Source organism: Impatiens glandulifera, chromosome 5 (genome assembly GCF_907164915.1).
Source record: "Impatiens glandulifera chromosome 5, dImpGla2.1, whole genome shotgun sequence".
NCBI classification, from domain to species: Eukaryota; Viridiplantae; Streptophyta; class Magnoliopsida; order Ericales; family Balsaminaceae; genus Impatiens; species Impatiens glandulifera.
This window is the reverse complement of record NC_061866.1, coordinates 45,616,486-45,637,834: the sequence shown is the minus strand read 5'-3', so window position 1 is coordinate 45,637,834 and position 21,349 is coordinate 45,616,486. Positions and strand designations below refer to the sequence as shown.

Below are 21,349 nucleotides of genomic sequence, written 5' to 3'. Positions count from 1 at the left end.
AAGAAGATGCTTGAAATTGAGATTCTTAGAGATCGACCGGCTGGTAAATTGTACATAAGTCAAAAGAGGTACATCGAGAAAGTCCTTAGTAGGTTTAACATGCAAAGTGCCAAGCCGGTAAGTACTCCACTAGCTGCTCATTTTAGACTTTCGTCTTCTTTGTCACCATAGTCAGATAGTGATGATGATTATATGTCGCGAGTGCCATACTCTAGTGTCGTTGGCTCCCTTATGTATGTTATGGTTTGTTCACGACCTGACTTAGCATATGCAGTTAGTGTTATTAGTAGATATATGGAAAACCCTGGTAAGGAACATTGGAAAGCAGTTCAGTGGATTCTCAGATACTTATGTGGTTCTACTGATGTTTGTTTACAGTTTGGGAAAAGTAGAGATGGAGTTGTCGGTTACGTTGATTCAGATTACGCTGGAGATCTTGATAAGAGAAGATCATTGTCTGGTTACATTTTTTGTGTTGGTGGTTACGCTATTAATTGGAAGGCTTGGTTGCAGGCTACAGTTGCTTTGTCTACTACAGAGGCAGAGTACATGGCGATTACAGAAGCTTGCAAAGAAGCAATTTGGATGAAAGGCTTGTTGGCGAACTTAGTGATGATTTATAGATTTCTATAATCTTTTGTGATAGCCAGAGTGCTATTTTTCCGACAAAGGATCAGATGTTTCACGAGAGGACTAAGCACATTGATGTACGGTATCATTTTGTGCGTGATGTGATTGCTCGTGGTGATATTGTTGTGAGCAAGGTGAGTACACACAATAATCCTGTAGATATGATGACCAAGTCACTTTCTATTACCAAGTTTGAGCATTGCTTGAACTTGGTTGGTCTTCATTGCTGAGCTATGCCCTTAGGGGCTTTGGTGGAAGAGGTTTGATTTTGTGGTTATGCTATCAAAGATTGGAATTCGTTTCAAGGTGGAGATTGTTAGAGTTTGTGGCCCGAATTCTTGTTGGGTCAGCGGGCTTTGCCCACACTGTATGGACTTGTAGTCTTAATGGGTCTTACCCCTTTTAATTTACATCATATTTTTAGGGTTAGACAATATATAGAGAAGACAGCCGGATAGGTGAACGGTCCGGCTTCTAGTTTCAATACAGTTATCTTATTAATCACTCAAAATAGTCTGATCGGACGGTTCGACTGAAAATTCTTTCCGATTCGAAAGGTTATTTCTTATATGATCCATTTTTCTTTTTCTCCCCGATGACTGGCCGTTTGCAGCTCCGACCCAGTTGGTTCAAACAGGACGGCCGTTCTCCCCAAGGATGGTTCCATCCATATAGGGTGGCCAACACTAGAATCCATAAGTGATGAGTCAGTGTGAAAAAAGAATTAAGAGAAAGATGAAAAATATTAATAATAGATAATAACAGCTCTAAACAAGTAGGGAGGGAAAAATGTATTAGATCGATTAAAATAAATATTTTATTTTGTGTTGTCATTTTCACTCAATCATATATGTAATAAGTGGATAAACCTCATGATTTTTTATTTTTTTAGAATCAGACTTAATAGATATAAAAAAATGAGACAAATCGATTCGGACTAGAATTCGCCAAAAAGTCCAAGTTGATTACCAGAAGGTTTTTAAAATATTTGGAAAAACAATTATATATTATACAAATACCATCGTTAATGTCTTTATATTTAATATTTGTTTATTAGTTTTAAAAAAGTAATATAAATTATGTAACTGTTTTATTTTATTTTAAAAGGATTATAAATTATGTAACTTATAACTGGATAAAGGTTTCTTGTAAGGGTCTAATTAAAAAAACTGACAAGTGTTATTTGCGAGGGTATGTATTTTTTTAATTAGTACAATACACTGTCAATAAATATTGTTAACAAAACAACTTAAAATTAATTTTTTATTACCAGTATAACATTTTAACTCCTTAATTATTTTAAATCGGATTGGACCCATTTAAATTCTTACTGTTTAAAACCCGACCAAGCATCAAATAAACCAACTTAACGGAAATGACATTTTTTATTAAATAAAAACAGAGATTCAGACATCAGCCCCATGCAGTGTTTGTTCTAATGTTTGTTTCATCTCTAATTTATCATTTTATATGTTAAATTCTTCTTTTTTTCTCAGACGAATTGTTATAATATAAAAATGATCATTAAACAAACTAGAGAAATGTTTGATGGCTCTAAAATGCAGATATGACAGAAGATCTTGACAATATTGTTCGGTAAAAAGAGAAGACGCAACAAGGCGAACCTAAACCAAAATGTCTAGATCAAGCAAGTCGGTGGAGAGTTCAATAATTTTATTCCCATGTGACGAGATAAAACACTAGGCTAACAAGAATGAGGTGAGCTTATTGACCTTACTACATTAGAAGATGTGAGTTTATTGACCTGGAACTTCTGGGAAAAAAATATACATGGGAGGAGATGGGTAAATGGAACGTCGATCTAAAGACTATATATATATAGATTCTTCAAACACAAATAAGTTTGAGAGGAGAAACCCTAGATGTTGACAACAGGCAGAGTTACAACATGAATCTGAATATAGACCAATTTATTAGGAATGAAGGTATGCAGATTTGGTGAAAAGATGGAGCCAATGTAAGCAAGCTCTTAGACTACTACTACTACTTTAGAGCATCAATCATTGTAAGCTAAAATGTGTATGGACTTAAAAAACAGGGAGAGATCTGATTGATAACTTATAACAGAAAATCATCTCTAACAAGACAACAGACAGCACAACAAAAGACATATTACCTTTTAACAGTATGGCTGCTGCTATTGCCTTCACTGCCTCCTCCTCCTCTAAGTTTAAGAAAAACGAAACCCCAAGTAATTTACAAACAAAAACAAACAAACAAACAAACTCCTGCTGTTGTCCGAAAATAAACCCTAAATTTAGTCTAAACCCTTTTTTTCCCTCCCACACCAACCATCACAAATATTGTCTTCATTCAATCTGCCAGATTATGTATCTTTGCTGGATTCTGCACAGAACCATCCCCCCCTCTCTCTATAGATATTCTTCATCATCTGCATAATATAAGTAAAATACCCACCAGCAGCAAGAATTAGCACAAAACAAAGCTCGAGGATGCTCGTATGCAGGAAGAAATAACATTAGTCGTAAAGCCACAGAAATGTTAAAAAACTGAAAGACATTATCCATTCATTCAAATGCGCAGTTTCCCATCAAACTCGGTCATCTTAGATGGTTTCCCACTTATTCAATAACCAGCAATACTAACTTGGTGACATTAAACAGTTTTCCCCCAAAAGAAAATGGTGCCAGAGAGCAGACTTGCAGTCAATAACTATGGTGAATAATAAGAGTGATATACTAATAAAAGGACCTATAACTTCATTGCACTAAACAAATATCATACCAGAGAGAACAAGAACCTATTATTAGTATACCAGTTTGGATCAAATACCCTATTTATCTGAAAACTAATATCAACAGGCAGCAGCCAATGTCTCTTTCATTCGAATATGCCTCTTGATCGTAAACATTGTTGGGTAACTATAGCAAATTTAGTTTCATAATCTGCAACATGCTTTATTGGAAAATAAAATAAAAGGAAAGGAAATTGCAATCATACAAAACCCTCCATAGATAATATGAACAATTGATGAACACATGTAGCTTCTCCATTTGAGAAACATCAAGCAAATACATTTGTCAATATTAGTTCTTTCCTAACAATAATTCATTGTTAGGATTTCAAAACTCAAATAAAAAAATGAATCATACTGTTGAAACAAGTTGTTTTCCCCTTAAGAATCACCATGGTGGCATTTACATCAGAAATGCAATTCATCTCTTGCTATGCATGAAATAATCTACAGAAGAAATCTTATATAGCTGCTCGAGCAATTAAGCTTAATTGCATATGCCAAGTAAAACGTGGCATCATCCCTTGTAACTTGACAACATGACGATTTCCATAACATAAGCCTGAGAATTGACTAAATTGAACTATTCTTTCAAACCAAGAAACAAAATCAGACAAAACTAATGTTGGAATAATAAAAAGGACCAACAACATGAAACAAAAGGGTCTACCAATGCTGAATTGGGGTTGAAGTTTAAATATCTTTTAGCACAGTAAACCAAGCAATAAACAAACTAATGTCTCTTAATTAAACTTTGGAAGAAGGAACAGCAATAGAATATATATGTTTAGGGAAAGTCTAACCAGCTTCAGGAGTTCGCTTTGCCCGCTTCATCTTCTCAAGATGAATCTGTGAGTCCATGTAAAGCTTCATCCTTTGAATCTCTAAGTCCTTAGCGAACTGCATTCTCTGCTTCTCCAACTCTATCAGCTGCCTCTGCTTTGAATCCTCAACTCTTTCATATATTTGTCCAAACTTTTCAATAGCCCTTGCCAACGGTAGCAGCCCCTCCAACCCATCTCCATCTCCCTTCCGCTTTCGACTAGCAGCACTCGACCTTGATCTCGACGTATCCGAATCTTCACCAGCATCAGTAGCGGCGGCAGCCGCTGCTATTGCAGAGAAATTCCGACGAAAGTTATCGACCACCGCCGGCAATATAGTCGGCACAGGACGCTTCGATCGGGGTCCAACAGGGAATGTAGCGAGAGGAGGGAGGACAATTGTGGCCGGGGAAGACTTCCGGCGAGACGGCACCGGCGCCGACGATGGAGACGGTTTGTATGAAGAACCGATTAACTCATCCAACCTAGCGTAAAAGGTCCAAGGACTAAGATAACTACCAGCAGATTCAGAAACCCTAGCCTTCTCGATCTTGTACTTCTTTTTTAAAGTATCGATCCGGTTCTTACACTGGACGTCGGTCCGGCGAGCCTTCTTGGTGTGGCCGTGGTCAGCGTTGACGGCATCGGCTACTTCCTGCCAGTGCTTCTGTCGGAGATTACCGCGATTGAGTTCAAGAAATCTCTCTCCCCATGCCTCGACGAGGGTGTATGTAGCCTCCTCCGACCAACAGTCTTCGCGTATCGGCATCGGCGGCGTGTGAGAAGGCGGTGGAACCCTGATTGCGGTGGCTAGAGAAGAAGCTCCTGTGTCTCCGTCACCTTCATCCATCCGGTTATCGGAAGTCGAGACGGCGGCGAGGTTTGCGTTGAAGCGGCGGTTTGAGGTAGAAGAAGAAGAAGAAGGAATGCGAATGGAGGAAGGAAACGAGAACGCGGGATTTGAGAGAGAGAGAGAGAGAGAGAGAGATCGCGGAGACGAGATATGAATGCGGTCAGGGACCGACGACGGCGTTTTGTAGCTTCGTTGGTTCGTTCGTGAGCGCGCCGACGAGGATCAACTGGTTCTGTAATTAATAAATAAATACAGATAGAAAAAATATATATATATATATAATTAAAACTCAAATTGTTTTTTATTTTTTTAATTAAAAAAATTAAAATGATCAATTTATTTAATCTTTTTATTCGTTTTCAATAACGAAAGAAAAACTCTACTATACATTTAATTTTATTTATTTATTACTATTTTATTTTTAATCATTAGAAAAATATTATAAAAGATAAATTTAGTTAAAAATAAGAGTGTTTACCTATATTATCATCTTTAAAACCGCTCAAAAGGAAAACCAAATAAAAAAATACATATAATCAAACAATATAATATAATATATATATATAAATTGTTAAGAATTACATATTTATTGAAAATTTTATCTCATATACTTTTTTTTTTCTTAAAAAAAAGTTGATGAAAAATACAATTTATTTCCTTTTGCTTTTTTTAATGATTTAAAATTTATTTTTTAAATTGGGAAGATATTTGTTTTTATATATATATAATTCTAATTTTAATTTGTGTGTTTTGTTTCTCATTATACTTAGTCAAATAATATTTGTCATTTCGAATTATAGTTCAAATTATATTTTTATGAGTTGGTGGATAATTTGTTATTCTTATCATTCAATTGTGTTGATAAATTTTATTTTTATTTATTGTTTTTTTAACCAAATATGAGATTATGGTGAACAAGTTAAAATTATTTTTCTTTTGTCCAATTTGAATTTTATCCTTGATTTGTAGACCCACTTTTAAGTAATAGGTGTATATTCTCGTTCTTTGTATGCAATTTTTATTATTTTGATCATATAAATAGGATTATAAATTATTATTTGACAAAAATAATTCATAACTTGCTTGTCAACCATTAGCTTATCATTTTTTTTATATTTTTTCAATTTTGCTCAATTGATTGGTTCAACTTGTTCTACTCCATTACTCATTGTTAAGGAACTGCTGAAACAAGTCTGCTTTTGAAATTAATTTACTAGAGTTAGAAGTTATTGAATCTTTTCAATTCAAAATTTTAATTTTACAAACTTCTCATATTGTTTAACATTTAGATTCTGGTTTATTATGACTTGTTATTTTTATAATTTATAAATTAATTTTCTTAATCACTTATTTAAATAATTAAAATTAATTTCTTATAAAAATATATTTATTTATTATTATTATAAAATATATATATATATATATAATCTTAAAATACAATCAATATAATGAGAACAAAAATACAAAAGTATTTACTAACATAATTAAAAACTAAATAAATTAAATCAAAAAAGTCAATCATCTGTTCTTATTAACAAAGCTTCGGCCCATTTAAAGTACTGAATCTCTCATATATTTTATCTTCTTGGACTTTTTGGTCCATTTTAAGTACTGAATCTCTCATATATTTTATCTTCTTGGACTTTGGCCCATTTTGATTCTTAACTCTCAAGCTCACATTGACCACAGTCCAATTATAATTGAAAATTATTTGATTTGATTTCATTAGGCTGTGTAAATTCATGGAAATATGTGATTAAATAATAATTACATCTCAAAAATTAATTTAATATCACACAAATTTAAAATTTTAATCTAAATTCAACAAACAAGTAATTTATTTTTTTTTAAATAAAAGTTTATTCTCTAAAAGAAGTTAATACGAACTCTCTATCGGTCATCTTATCTAGACCAGACTTATTTGTCCCCTCTAATTAATATTATGACCATTTAAACACTTGATTACAATAAGGAAAACAAAATTATTGCTCAGCATATCCACAAAGGACCTTAACAAGGTAAAATTACCCACATAGTAAGAGATGAGGTGATTTTTATTTTATAAAAAGGGATGCATTTACAAATATACAATATGTCCTACTAGAAGGGGCACATAAAAGGAACATTGGGGACGTTTAATGTCTTTTGAAAGGACAATGTGTGAAATTAGGATAATGTGGTCCAATGGATAAGGACATATGATATGAGTCTCACTCAAATTTATAACCTGCCAATTTTCCACAAACTTCTTGTACTTTTACTTTTCCCTAATTAGGAATGTTAGCCCTTATACTTTGTATCATTGCTTTATTTTTTCCCTTCAATCAATAGCCTCATCGGATAACACTCTAATCGTCCATCATAATCAAATATCATTTCTCTTCCACTAAAAAAAACTCTTCTATCAATATTAAAAGTTCGAATTCTCGTGTTAAACGAGATTGAGTTCGTAACATTTCGTTATTTCATAACATTGATCGTTTTTTATTCTATCAATGCTAACAAAACAAAAATGGAAGTGTATGTACATGAAGAACAATGAGTTTGTGGAGGGCTTAGTTTCATTTTATCTTTCAATGTAGAATTGGTCATTGGGGAATCACAAATCCTTATTCTTATTGTTATAAACTTGTCAATTGGTAGGCCATAATTTCAAGTGACTAAAAATGTGATAAAAATCAACATCAAATAGACAATTTATGTGGGACCCAAACACAACCTAATAATATCCAAAAAGAATCCCTTGGTTGGTCATTTGGATAAGGTGAGAAGCTTTTTCTTCTTCTTCTTTCTTTTTATTAATTATTGTTTTCAAGAATCAAGGATATTGTTTACAAATAACTTAAAATTTTACTTAAAGTGGAATGGATTCACTTTATATATTTAACAACATTTTATAGTAAAATTAATGCATAATCTGCATTAGATGGGTTAGGTGAAATTGTATTTTTTTAGAACAAAATTAATATTTGATCTCTTCTTTCTTCTTTAAATCACAAAAAAAGACAGAAAGTTACATTAGTTCTAATAAGCATTTTTTTTTCTTTAAAATAAACTCAATTATTGTAAGGATAAAATATGACTGTAGTCAACAACTTTGATGTTTTCCACATTCCACTTGTCAGCTCTCTAATAATAATAATATTTCTTATCTTTTTTAAATGTTTTTTTTTAAATGATTAAAGAAAAATGACAAGTGTGGTACAAGAGAATAAAAAAAAGTCACAAACATTAAATAATTACAAAAAAATACTGTTTAAAAAATTATCTAGTTCATAGATTAAAAAAAAATGTAATAATATTAATATATTATAAATGATTGTAACGCCCTAAAATTCTAATTTTCTACACGTAATTTTGGTCACATACGCGGAAGTGATAGGGTGCATTTTTAACATTTTTATTAAAATGGTGCTATAAAATTCGGTCGTTCACTACATGTTTCTACAAAACTACGGTCATATACGCGTAATCTCGATTTGTGCGTGTCATCCTTACGCAGAAACTATGCTAATCTTATCGTTTTAATTTTATCAGAAGTCCACGCGAAAAACTTATTTTCTGTGAGTACACCTTTCACGTTAATTATATATATATATATATTTATTTATTTATTGTTTGGTGACCTTGTTCACTTTAGGTATTTTGTAAAAACCCATCCAAAATCAACTTTTCAATCAATCACATTACTAATTTCATTAATCAAAATATTAAAATACCCCATATTTTAAATTATTATTTTTTAATTTATTCACATATATTAATACCTTTTAAGTCTTTTTACCAAAAATAATCATCATCTCCTTAAAATCATCACTAATTATTATTTTTTTCTCTCTAAGTTTTTTCAAAAATTCTAATATGAACAAGGCCTAAAAATTATTAGGATTTTTTATATGCTTTTTTCCAAAATAAAGTAATATTTAATAAAAAAAATATAATGATGAATAAAATAATAATTTATATAGATTTAATCTAAATATACCAAACAATAGGTGGAAAATATAGCAAGTGCAATGTTAGTCAACATCCACACAACTTCACATTGACATGTCGTGATGTCCCTCCATTTTTTTTTTCCTTTTTCAGATAATGTTTTCATAATCAAATCAATAACAATGTTAGTATTAATAATAATTATAATGATGATGTAGTTGAAAATTACAAATAAAATTATTATTATTATTTTGATATAATCTGGTTGCCATAACCAAATTACAGGAACCTCATATTAATTATTGTTAAAAAATGAACATAATAAATTAGCAATATCATAAGTTTAAATGTATTTTTAATAAGAATCTAACTTAATATATTATGTTAATTAATTTAAATATCTGATTACGTCACCTTTTCTAATATTCTAAATGAGTTAGAATGGTTAGATATATTTCTTTTATTATTTTAATTAACAATTTAGAGTATTTTAGTCTATTAATATTTAAAATATTAGTTTATTGTAATCACTAATTATATAAACTCTTTATTATATTCACTTTATTAATGTTTGATAATATGAAACTCTAAATTTTCTCTTTTATCTTATTATGGTATTTGATCCTCCAATTATGAATTCTCTTTGTTCAATCTAAAACTTTTTCAATATATAGTTTTCGATCTAAATTTAGTGTCGGAGTCTACATTCGTCAATGATATTTTTCGTTTTCGCTTCATTTTGATTAGTTGTTGCTCTAGTTGATTTTTGTTTAAAGATTTTTATCTTATCGTGTCGTGTCGCATCGTACCATATTTGTGCTATTGTACGTATTTGTGTTTCTGGGGGAGAAGTAGAATTTGATGCGATTGTAAAGAAGGAAGACTAAAATCAGAGCAATTATGACGAAGGAAAAGAGATTGCGAAAGCCATTGATGCTGCGTATATCTTCCTAACTATTGACCCCAGATAAGTTGTTTAAGACCACCCAAAAAAACTCATTCTAATTAAATCGCAGGAAAAAATACAACCTAATTGGATTGGGATTTCGATAGCTTGATGATTTTTATAGGTGGTTGATTTTGGTTGGTCTTAATCGAAGAATAGTTGTTTTCTAGGTGGATGCTCAACATATTGGGAAGAAGAGAAGAAGATTAAGAATGGTGAGTACTTTCTTGTTGTTCTTACTATTGTCATTGAAATGGTTTGGTACGTTGATTACTTATTGATATGGATTGCTGATATATTTAAAAAAGTACACTCGACTTCGCTAGAGTTTATTAGTGTTGCATCGTAAGTTTCGTTTTCTGACTGACAAACTCTTGATGCTTATTAGTGTTGCGTCGTAAGTTTTATAGAGGTTTTTAGATATATATTATTTTTATTATCTTATAATTAGTACTCAAGAGTATTTTAGTTTATTAACACTTAAGAGTATTTAGTCTATTGTAATCATTAATTATATAAACTCTTTCATTACATTCAGTTTATTCATGTTAGAGTTTCTCTTTATTTTATCAAGAATCACATAACAAATCAAAATGAAAATTAAAGATAAATATTTGGCGAAGGTTTTTCCCAAACTTGCTTTTATTTATATTTGTAAAGATGCATCGGTCAAAAATATGTTTGACATTCGATCTAGTTGATTTGTAGATCATATCAGGTATAGAAGAAGATTGAACAATGAAGAAAAACATGTCCAATAATATACTTCTATTCATGGTTAGAAATAAGGGGTTAAACCAGTCTTCTCGGTATTTTATGTGATGGCGTGATGTGAATAACTTTCATGTGAAATATTATTACACTTTGTTCAATAAAGTTAACCCGATTGATCTTTGTTGAAAAAAATTATGGGAGTATAAGATTCCTATCAAGATCTTCTTTTTTGGTTGGAGTGTTATTCACGACGAAATTCTCACTGACGATAGATGTATGAAAAAAATACATGATTATTATGAGTCGTTGTCGTGTGTGTTACAAAGAGGTTGAGACAATTTCTCATTTACTTTTACATTGTCACGTTGTTGCAAGTATATAGAGTCTTTTGTGGAATTTTCCTAGAATACAATGGGTTATGTCGAAACTATTAGTGGTTATTGGGATACATGGATTGGGGAGACTAAAAATGCGAGACTTAGAAGATGAGTCTCTATCCCTATGACATATGGATTTATGTGGAGATCTTATTGCTCTTTTTAAATATTTTAAGTCAATTAATTATTCTAATATATTCAATTTGTACTGTTAAATTTGTATTGTTGTGTGCTTAAACAAAATTTTAATTATATATATATATATATATATATATATATATATATATGAAATAATAAGTCTTAAATTAAGAAAATTTGTTTTGATTAAATCGATTAAAATGAATAAAGAGAATCAAATTTTTGTTAACTTATTTTTCTAAAGAATATATTCTAAATACACCATTAAAGTGTAAAATATTAGCAAAAAGAGATTGAATTTAACAAATAATTAAGTTAGGAAAAATAATAACAATAATTTTTAATATAAAAAATAGCATGAACACCCTGGCAACCACCACGATTTTTACTTTCATTAAGGCGTTTTTAAGTATAGTCGTGGAATTGGTGATTTGTCTTTTATGAACTATTCATAACATTTGACCTACTTTTCTTGTGGCAATGGATATTATTTTGTTTGTTGTTAGGTGGTTTATTTGAATCAACTCAGTTGAATGTTTTTATAAATTATTTAAATAATTTTTTTATTTGAAAAATAATAATGTATAATGATTTTGAAGAGATATATAATTATTCTTATAAAAAAATTAAATAATATTAATATATAATAATAAAATAATAATAATTTAAAATATAAAATATTTTAATATTTTAATTAAAGAATTTGAGTGATTTAATGAATGAGAGTGAAATAAAATTATATTGGTAAATGTATATTAAAAAAAAGAAAAGAGAGGCAGAATGTGAGAAAAACTTTATTTATAAATTGAATAGATAATAATATAATATATTAACTTATATTCTAAGAATTGAATTTAACAAATAAGTTATATTTAAATAATAAAAATAATAATAATTTATTTTAAATGTAAGAAGATAACTTATATAAATACTTTTATTTTCATTTAAAATGTTTTAAATGAAAATTAAACTCCTGATATTTATCTTTAAGATAATAATAATAATAATAATAATAATAAAAGTTGTGAGTTTTTGTTTTTGTTAAGTGTATTATAATCAAACTCATTTTAATATTTTAATAATTTTTAAAATAGTTCAATTTCATAAAAAGTAAAAATTGCATGAATCACTAGAGAATAAATGTATCTAAAAAGTAAAAAAAATGAAGAAGTGTGAAAAAACTTTATTTATGTATTCAGAATACGTAATGATATAAAAATAGAAATATGATATTAAGAATACAAACATAAGTATGGAAAAAAAAGGGTTATTGGTTGGTGTTTAGTTAATCTCAAGTCTAATCAATTTGTTCATTCTCACTGCCACGTCAACAACGGGTCCAACCAACCATTCCTAACTTGCCGACCACAGTAACTCGGACCCACCACTCACCCATAAGAAAATATTAATTACTTATTAAACTACAGTATTACAAATTATTTTTATTTTTTCAAATTATTTATTTTAATTAAAAACCTATTTAATATAATATAGATCATTTGAAACTAAGAGAGAGAACCGATTCTATAAAAGTCTTATACATTATTTTTAGTGTGAAGTCTTTCAGGGAGCGATTGAGTATAATTAATAGAAATAGAATCGATAGATGTGTGAAATTTATAAAATATAATATAATATATTTGTATATTATACCTAACTTATGTAATTCTTTGACACATATTTAATAATTTTAAGAGAATAAAAATGTTTATGATGGATAGAAATTTAGTGTTTAATTAAGAGTATTAATTATTCATAATTTCATTAATAACCTTTTCATTATATTATTTAAAATTATTAAAGAGAAATTATTAATATTATTTTGTAATTGAAATTAGATTAATATTTTTATTTTTATTATTATATTTTATTTAATTAAAAAATATAAATTATTATTATTTTTATATTATAATTGTTTAAAATATATAAAATAGTGAGTAGTGTCTTAATTTAATAAAATATTAGATGTTAATATTTTATTATATTAATTATATATATATATATATTAAATATTTATAAAAAAAATAGATAAAAAAAATAGTTGAATGATTTAATTTTTTTATTTATAAATAAAATTATCTATAGATAAAGTCTTTATAATATTATATATTAATAATTAATCAAATTAAATATAATATTTTATTTAATAATATATATACTATAACATTGCATAAATATTTTAATAACATTTTCATATTTAACTTTTTTTAATATTTTTTAATTTTTATTTTATATAAAATTGTTATTTTATTTTTAAGTTTTTTATATTTTAAATAATTTATTATAATTTCATTATTAATATATAATATTTAAAATTTATTATATAAAAATAATTTCTTAATATTATTTAAATAACTGAAATAATTTATTTTAATAAATAAATTAAAAAATATATTATTATTTTAATTATAAATAATTTAAAGAATGAGATTAATTCCTTCCAACTTGAGAAATTAATGATTTAATATCCAAAAATCAAATCAATATTATAAAATGAACCCATCAACCAATTATTATTTTTTTATTCCCTTTCTCTATTCCTATATACAAAAATCAAAAATACTTACTAAGCATCCCAATTATTTTAAATTATCTAAATATTAAAAGATGTATCAAAATTTTGATTGTAAGTGTTTCATTTTATTTATTATTATTCATTTGTCCAAGTGGTGTGTTTTTATAGGATAAGATGACTCGCCCCATTACCATGCATGCTGCTGAATAAATATATGTATTCCCTCCTCTCCATATTATTATTTAGTTTATTTGAAAATAATTTTAACAAAGTAAAATGTTCTTTTATTATGCTAATTAAGTTTTCAATTAAAATAAAAACTTTAATAGTGTTGCTGTGAAAACAAAAATATTTAATCAACTCACTTAAATTAATAATATTAAAATAAACATTTAAACAAATTCATATAAAAATAAGAATTATCAGTATGACAATGAAAATGAAAGTATAATTGTTTTTTTTTTAAACATGACTAAATTAAGAGTGAATGATTTAATTAATGAGAGGAAGAAAAGAAAAGAAAATAAAATAAATTATAATATTATGTAAGCACATTTGACGGGGAAGAAGGTACGAATCACGTGGGCAGCACATGATGTTATAATAGCACGACTCAGAAGATATCTTGAAAGAAGGCCAACTGGGACCTTGCTGTCATCTACTATCTCTAATCTTTTATTTCAACACAACTCTTTTTTATTTTTTTATTATTATATAAATTATGACAAAAACAATTTAAAACAAATTAATCTTGTCAAAATATCAATCCATCTCAATGGATGAGGTGTCCATTTTAATATTATTAAAAGTCGAAAACAAATTGAATATGGTACCAGATAATCTTGATAAGAATCTGAATAGTTGTAATAAATATATAACACTACATCATATATATAAGACAATGATGACAACACATGAAAGGTAACAAAACTCCAAGTATAGGAATAGTTCATTTTTTTTCCTTACCTAGTTCTGGGTGGGGACTCATCACAATCTCTTCTCTATATATTACATCAATAATAATTAATAAAATTAAATATTTTAAAAATTAATTATATATATATATATATAGCTAGTATACTAGTCATTCATAGATTAAACCAACGTATAAAAAAAATAGAGGATATTATCTTCCTATCTTAATAGAATGTTGAGCTTAGAATAATATAGTCCAAACTCTAATTATTAATAGAGTTCATTTGTTCAATAAAACTAATAAAGTTGAATAATAGAGTACTTATTACATTTAAAAAAAACTAACAAAAATATATATTTTTTTAATTAATGATAAAATTATAAAAAATGCACGAAAATAAGTGGTCGTCAACATTTAATATATATATATATATGAATTTTCTTTTATTTTTCGTTCTTGTGTATTTCTCTGCCACCTTCATGATTTGGCGATTTCTTTCTTTCAGCTTGTTCTTGTGTATTTGTCTGTCACTTTCATGATTTGGCGATTTCTTTCTTTCAGCTTGTGCGACTTTGACGTCTTTTTCATTCTCCTTCTCCAGCTTTATCGGGTTTTGCAATTAGGGTTTAGTGATTAGGGCTTTGAAAATAACATCCTGATAATGCACATTTTCAAGACAAAAATATTTTGAAAGTTTCATATTTTGGGCATTTTCTCCCACAAATGAAAACTTTCACGTTTTTGTTTCGAAAGTTTCTATTTTTAAAAATTGAAAACTTTCGAGACGTTTTTATAAAAAAAAAATGAATACTTTCAAAAACATTTTTATCCCAAAGGTTTCTAATTTTTTTTTCTTCAAAAGTTATCAAAATTTATTTTCAGATTTTTTAAAATTTGTCATTCTTACAAGTCAACTTGTTATCTAGATTATTTACTATTTATAATTAATACGAATTGAATAAAACACATCAAAGAAATCTATTAATAGCAAAGTCGTAACTACCACGCGCCCCCAAGTGGAGATGTATTGTAAGTAACCAAATAAAAGCAAGTCCAAACCGCATGACAGTCTTCAGCGAGTCACGTCACGTGCACAGCTCCAATCTCCATTTTATAAGAATCCACCCCCATTGAGTTTCTTTCTTTCTCTCTCTCTCTCTCTTCTCCATCTTGTTTGTGACCACCTCTGTCACAAATGGCGATGACAGCATCATCCAAAACAGTAATAAACGACCTCCCAGAACCCATCCTCACCAACATAATCGCAGCCGTCTCCGACACCCGCAGCCGCAACGCCATCGCTCTAACCTGCCGAAAATGGTGTCTTTTAGAGAGATCTTCCCGCACAACTCTATCTCTAAGAGGAAACCTTCTCCGCGATCTATTCATGCTCCCAACCTGTTTCCGATCCGTAACCCACCTCGACCTCTCCCTCGTATCTCCATGGGGTCATCCCTTCTTATCTCTCTCATCTTCCTCCGATCCTTCCCTCCTCGCCCATTTCCTCCGTCAAGCTTTCCCATCTGTCATCTCCCTCACACTCTACGCTCGTAATCCACCCATTCTTCAGATGTTAGCACCTCAATGGCCTAACTTGAAAGAAGTCAAGCTCCTTAGATGGCACCAACGCCCTCAACTCCCCCACGGTGCTGACTTACTTCCGTTGTTTGAGAATTGTTATAACATCACCTCACTTGATTTATCTTCCTTTTATTGCTGGACTGATGATATTGCTCCTGCACTTGAATTACATCCCGATAGAGCTGCAATCCTTACTAAGCTTGATCTGTTAAACCCTTCATTTGCTGAAGGATTTAAATCAAACGAGATCAAGGCTATTACTTCCGCTTGTCCTAATTTGAATCAGATCCTTATAGCTTGTATGTTTGATCCTAGATACATTGGTTTCGTAGCAGATGATGCTTTATTAGCCATCTCGACTAACTGTCCCAAGCTTAAACTTCTTCACCTCGCTGACACCTCAGCTCCGTTTAGCACCAGAGGCGATCCGGATGACGAGGGTTTCAGTAATGAGGACGCAGGTATAAATGCCCCATCTTTGATTGAGTTTTTCTCAGGTCTTCCATTGCTGGAGGAGCTAGTCCTGGATGTTCGTAAAAACGTCTCCGGAAGTGGGCCTGCACTGGAAATGCTGAATTTGAAGTGCCCTAAGCTGAAATCATTGAAGTTGGGTCAGTTTCATGGAATTTGCGCTGCGGTTGAATCTAAGCTTGACGGGGTTGCGCTTTGTCATGGGCTGGAATCATTGTCGATCACGAGTTCGGCTGATTTGACAGATATGGGACTCATAGCGATCGGAAGGGGTTGTTCTAAGTTGGTCAGGTTTGAGGTTGAAGGGTGTAAGAAGATAACTGTTAGAGGAATGAGAACGCTGGCAAGTCTGCTCCATCGGACACTGGTCGAGGTTAAGATTTCTTGCTGCAAGAACCTTGGAGCTGCATCGTCTTTGAAGGCTCTGGAGCCGATTCAGAGCCGTATAGAGCGTATCCATATCGATTGTGTCTGGGATAGCGTGGAACAGTTTGAGGATCTTGATGGGATCGAATTCAATTTCGATCTCAACAAGGCACAAGATATTGGAGGAGGAGGAGGAGGGGGGAATTCGAGTTTTGGAGAATTCTCCTCGGATTATGATGACATAGCCAGAACAAAAAAGAAGTGCAAATATTCTTATGATCTAAACATGATTGACAATGTCCATATCAATGGTGATGGCAATGGCAATGGTAATGGTTTTAGGATGAAGACTTGGAACAAGCTTAAGTATCTTTCCCTTTGGATAGGGGTAGGAGAGCTATTATCTCCTCTATCAATTGTGGGTTTAGATGAATGCCCTAGACTAGAAGAGATGAAGATCAAGATCGAAGGAGATTGCAGAGAATGGTCGAGGTTATCAGAGCGTGCGTTCGGATTGAGTTCTCTAGTACGTTATCCAGAGCTAAAGAAGATGCATTTAGATTGTGGGGACGTAATCGGGTATGCTCATACAGCTCCATCAGGACAGATGGATCTTAGTTTATGGGAGAGATTTTACCTGTTTGGGATTAAAAACTTGAGCTTAGAAGAACTTGACTATTGGCCACCACAGGACAGGGATGTTAACCAGAGGAGTCTGTCACTTCCTGCAGCTGGGTTGCTTGCAGAATGCTCTACACTCAGGAAGCTTTTCATCCATGGAACTGCACATGAACACTTCTTGATGTTCTTATTAAGTATTCCAAATTTGAGGGATGTGCAGCTCAGGGAAGATTATTATCCAGCACCAGCCGACGAAATGAGCACAGAAATGAGAGTAGATTCCTGGAGGCGTTTTGAGGATGCTCTGAATCGTCGCCACATTTCTGACTGAACTGAATTACAGGCACAATATTAGCTATACCATTCTCAGTAGGAAATTTTACAAGATTTTGGACAGAATAAGAGAGCAGTTTAGGATATGTGACAAATACTGTCTTGTTTGATTTGATCCTGGTATAAAATCTTTAGCATTTTTGCTTTCCTCTCTAATTTCTATCCAAATCTCCCATACTTTGTCTTTCAATTTTGGGGAATTTTAGTTTACAACTTCAAACACAACATTATTGAAAGCACTGGCTGATCTAGGATTTCCTCACAGTTTGGCAGTTGATTTGGTTCTACCCAGAAATTTTAATGGAAAAATAGGATAATCAATGAACTACCTACCATTTTCTTCTTCGAAAAGTGACCAATAATTATGGCTTCCAAATATTTGAAATGACTTTCCTGATGACACGAATGAATGGTTAAAACATACAAAATCTAGGTTCATTTGAAGAAGAGACTTGGATTCTGAAAATGATGGTCAATTCATGTATAGACAATGTGGCTAAATATTAGTGTTTGGAATAAACGAATCAACTAGGTTATATGATATGATCCATTGCCAAAAAACAAGAGGTAAGATCGTCAAAATGATCGAGAAAATACCAGTTCCGCCAAAGGAATCAATATTTGAAATCTAACTTCCCGCAGCGAAATTGATATTTGGACCATGCAAATAATAAGTTAACAATGTTTAAATTCATTAATACAAAATCTCGTTTTTATATAATTTTAACAATAAAGATCTAAATTGTGAAATTTAAAAAACGACGTCCAAAATCTCAATTAGACTATTCATCCATTTTGAAAATTATATAAACAGTTTATGAAGTTAAACTATGTAAATAATATGATGAAAAGAAATGAACCACACCAAAGTTATAAGTTTAAGAATGAATGTGTCATTAGACTGATCAAACATCAATAGATTGCATATAACAGTTTATCATTTTTTTAAATACAAAAATTGCAAACTAGGTCAACCCTATGCCCTTTTAATATGCCACAATTGGAAATAAATATTATTTCTAATGAATTAATACACATCTAAATGAGAAATCTAATTTTTTCCAAAATGATTTCAATAAACAAAAATAGGTTAATAAACAACTCTATCAATAATTAAGATTCAATAGTGCAATTTTCGGAGTCCACTCTAGTATTCAATGCTATCTATCAATCAATAATCCAATCACCAAGCAACAAATCATTCTCATACCACCTCCAAACAGAAATATATATATTAAGGTTTTATAACACGGCCTTTGTACACCCCACCATGTATCACGAAATCCTCAGGAGGTTGGAATTCTTCTAACCAACTCACTTCAGAGGCCACACCGTCCAATTGAAGAAAACCTTCTATGTGAAAAGAAAACGACAAGAATAAGTAAACAAACCTACTTATAATGTCTTAATTAATGGGAATCTACAAAATCGATACTATTAAATTTACCTGGAGCCTGAGAACTACGAAAGTAAGTACAATGTCGTCCATCCTCAGACGAGTAAGGAGGGGATAGAATGTCAAAGATTGCACATGGAGTCACCGCTCTGAAACAATGTATGTTGCCTCCACTTGTGGGATAAAGGACAGTAGTCCCACAAGGTGCTATCATGTCACAATCTTTAACAAGTTTCGCAGGTCTACTTTTTATGTCTTGAGAAGAGTCTAGTGTACTTATCCAATCGTAAGATGTTACGTGTAAGGTACCAAATAGAAGCTTGCTCAGAACTGTCATGTTGGGATGGTTATGAAGGGGTATTATAGAGGAAGGTGGCATGCAGAATATTCCCATCTGTAAGAAGATAGATAGATAACAAGTAATCTCATAAATCTGTTGATCAGATTTCATGCATACAAAAAGAGGCCATGGGAAAGAACTAAACTCACAGTGAAGCTTTCACATTCACTTAAGCGCAAATATTTAATAGGTGGAGTTGACCTATGAGTCCCATTTCGACCATTCGTAGGGTCAGTCCATGTTCGCACCAATTGGGCTTCTTGCTCCAGACCAACATCAGATGGCTTGATTTTATCTGCAATAAAATCATCTAATTGAAGATCAAACCCTAAACCCACCAATCATATATGCATTCCCCTGTGTAGCAGTATTCGTCTATGTTCTAAGCCTTTCAGTCAATTTGATTCACAAAATAAAATATTGGTCAGCTTTACGTATACCTAGTTCATTGGTTTATGAATCCAATTTGGTAAAGAAATAGATTAGAATATAAACATTAAACATCTTGCTCATCCTATTGAATAAACTTGAAGACACCAACCGAAGCCTCTTGCAAGTATACATCATTACACCCAAATTTATTAGCGAATGCCTAAATAAGGAGAATCAGCTACTTATTTTCAAACAATATTTCGATTTTTATTGTTCAAGGAAAAATAACTGCTTCATTTCCTACCTGGAATTCTGTATCAGTTCCATGGAAATATATGAAGGCTGATGCTATTCATGTTTCCAAACATGGTGTTCAATGACATTAAACTCTGGATATGTCCAAATCAAGTAAAAAGGAAACAAGGATTGTGATAGAGTTCAAACTCTAGGTTTCAAAAAATCCAACAAAATAGGTCTCCTATATATAACAGGATAATCACAACCAATAGATAGCTAATACTATAATGTATCCTTCGGAACCCTAGTCTCGTATTCATATCAGATTGCTTGCAAACTCAAGTCCTAAATTCTACGGCATTGACAGATTAATACTCTCTAACAATGGCATAACCAGCTTACAATTGTTAACATGACTTTAACTATAAACAGAAATTCAAATCCATGCTGCAATTTCATATAAAACAACAAGACAGGGAACTTGATAGAGACATGAAAGAGAATCTTAGTACCTAAAAGGCCACGAATCTTTACAAGACCTTCCTCTGAAACAGGTCCATCTTGAGAAAGTGAGACCTTACAAGCATTATAAAGCTTCTGTATAGCCGGCATAATCAGAAACTATAAAAAAATTATCTAATGATCCTGAGGAAGACGCTGCTTAGATACCAAATTAAGAAAAGAAGGGCCTTCCTGGTTACAGAAGACCCTTCAATAACTAAACCAAGATCAAGTGATTCACTACGAATAAGAAACGCTCGAATGTGTGCTAAATCCGCAATCCAAACAAAATCAATCCTTTGATTCACAACTAGATTCGTCTGCTTATCCCCCTGATAATAAAACAGAAATTAAGAACATCAAATTAGATGAACTTTTGATCCAATTAACCAAATCTCAAAGAAACTAGTATCATTGTTGAATGTTGAATGAAAATGTCATTGAGACGAGATAAGGGTAGTTGAGCGGTACAGTACCTTTGAAAAGACGAAGACGAAGCTAACAGC

The 21,349-nt window shown here is 30.9% G+C and overlaps 3 protein-coding genes and 1 pseudogene across 4 annotated transcripts; 1 reads left to right on the top strand and 3 right to left on the bottom strand.

Annotated features, from left to right (window-relative positions):
• Positions 1–2,678: 2,678 nt before the first annotated feature.
• Positions 2,679–5,311, bottom strand: LOC124938231 (trihelix transcription factor ASIL2-like). The gene is made up of 2 exons (XM_047478636.1): positions 4,210–5,311; positions 2,679–3,043 (listed from the first exon to the last, which is right to left on the bottom strand). The coding sequence occupies exons 1-2, from the start codon at positions 5,078–5,080 to the stop codon at positions 3,024–3,026; spliced, it is 891 nt and encodes a 296-aa protein (XP_047334592.1). The 5' UTR covers positions 5,081–5,311; the 3' UTR covers positions 2,679–3,023.
• A 3,232-nt stretch (positions 5,312–8,543) lies between these two features.
• LOC124940779 lies at positions 8,544–8,637 on the bottom strand (annotated as a pseudogene).
• Positions 8,638–15,757: 7,120 nt separating this feature from the next.
• Positions 15,758–18,153, top strand: LOC124938056 (F-box/LRR-repeat MAX2 homolog A). Its single transcript, XM_047478427.1, has one exon. It carries the CDS (start codon positions 15,821–15,823, stop codon positions 17,993–17,995), a length of 2,175 nt encoding a protein of 724 aa, XP_047334383.1. The 5' UTR covers positions 15,758–15,820; the 3' UTR covers positions 17,996–18,153.
• An 896-nt stretch (positions 18,154–19,049) lies between these two features.
• Positions 19,050–21,196, bottom strand: LOC124940161 (plant cysteine oxidase 5-like). 2 transcript variants are annotated; one of them, XM_047480645.1, is made up of 4 exons: positions 20,855–21,196; positions 19,883–20,028; positions 19,445–19,787; positions 19,050–19,347 (listed from the first exon to the last, which is right to left on the bottom strand). In XM_047480645.1, exons 1-4 carry the CDS (start codon positions 20,952–20,954, stop codon positions 19,232–19,234), a joined length of 705 nt encoding a protein of 234 aa, XP_047336601.1. In that variant the 5' UTR covers positions 20,955–21,196; the 3' UTR covers positions 19,050–19,231. The 2 variants fall into 2 exon arrangements, with proteins under 2 accessions (XP_047336601.1, XP_047336600.1); XM_047480644.1 differs by having other exon boundaries at positions 19,050–19,350; positions 20,855–21,195.
• Positions 21,197–21,349: the final 153 nt, after the last annotated feature.

What these genes read in the sequence shown, in the direction of transcription:
- LOC124938231 (XM_047478636.1), bottom strand. Translation starts at nt 5,080, where the DNA reads ATGGATGAAGGTGACGGAGACACAGGAGCTTCTTCTCTAGCCACCGCA. An exon ending in AAAGCGAACTCCTGAAGCTG is followed by an intron (nt 3,044 to 4,209) that starts GTTAGACTTTCC and finishes TATATTATGCAG; the next exon opens with ATGATGAAGAATATCTATAG.
- LOC124938056 (XM_047478427.1), top strand. Translation starts at nt 15,821, where the DNA reads ATGGCGATGACAGCATCATCCAAAACAGTAATAAACGACCTCCCAGAA.
- LOC124940161 (XM_047480644.1), bottom strand. Translation starts at nt 20,954, where the DNA reads ATGCCGGCTATACAGAAGCTTTATAATGCTTGTAAGGTCTCACTTTCT. An exon ending in AAAGATTCGTGGCCTTTTAG is followed by an intron (nt 20,029 to 20,854) that starts GTACTAAGATTC and finishes ATTTTATTGCAG; the next exon opens with ATAAAATCAAGCCATCTGAT. An exon ending in GTGAATGTGAAAGCTTCACT is followed by an intron (nt 19,788 to 19,882) that starts GTGAGTTTAGTT and finishes ATCTTCTTACAG; the next exon opens with ATGGGAATATTCTGCATGCC.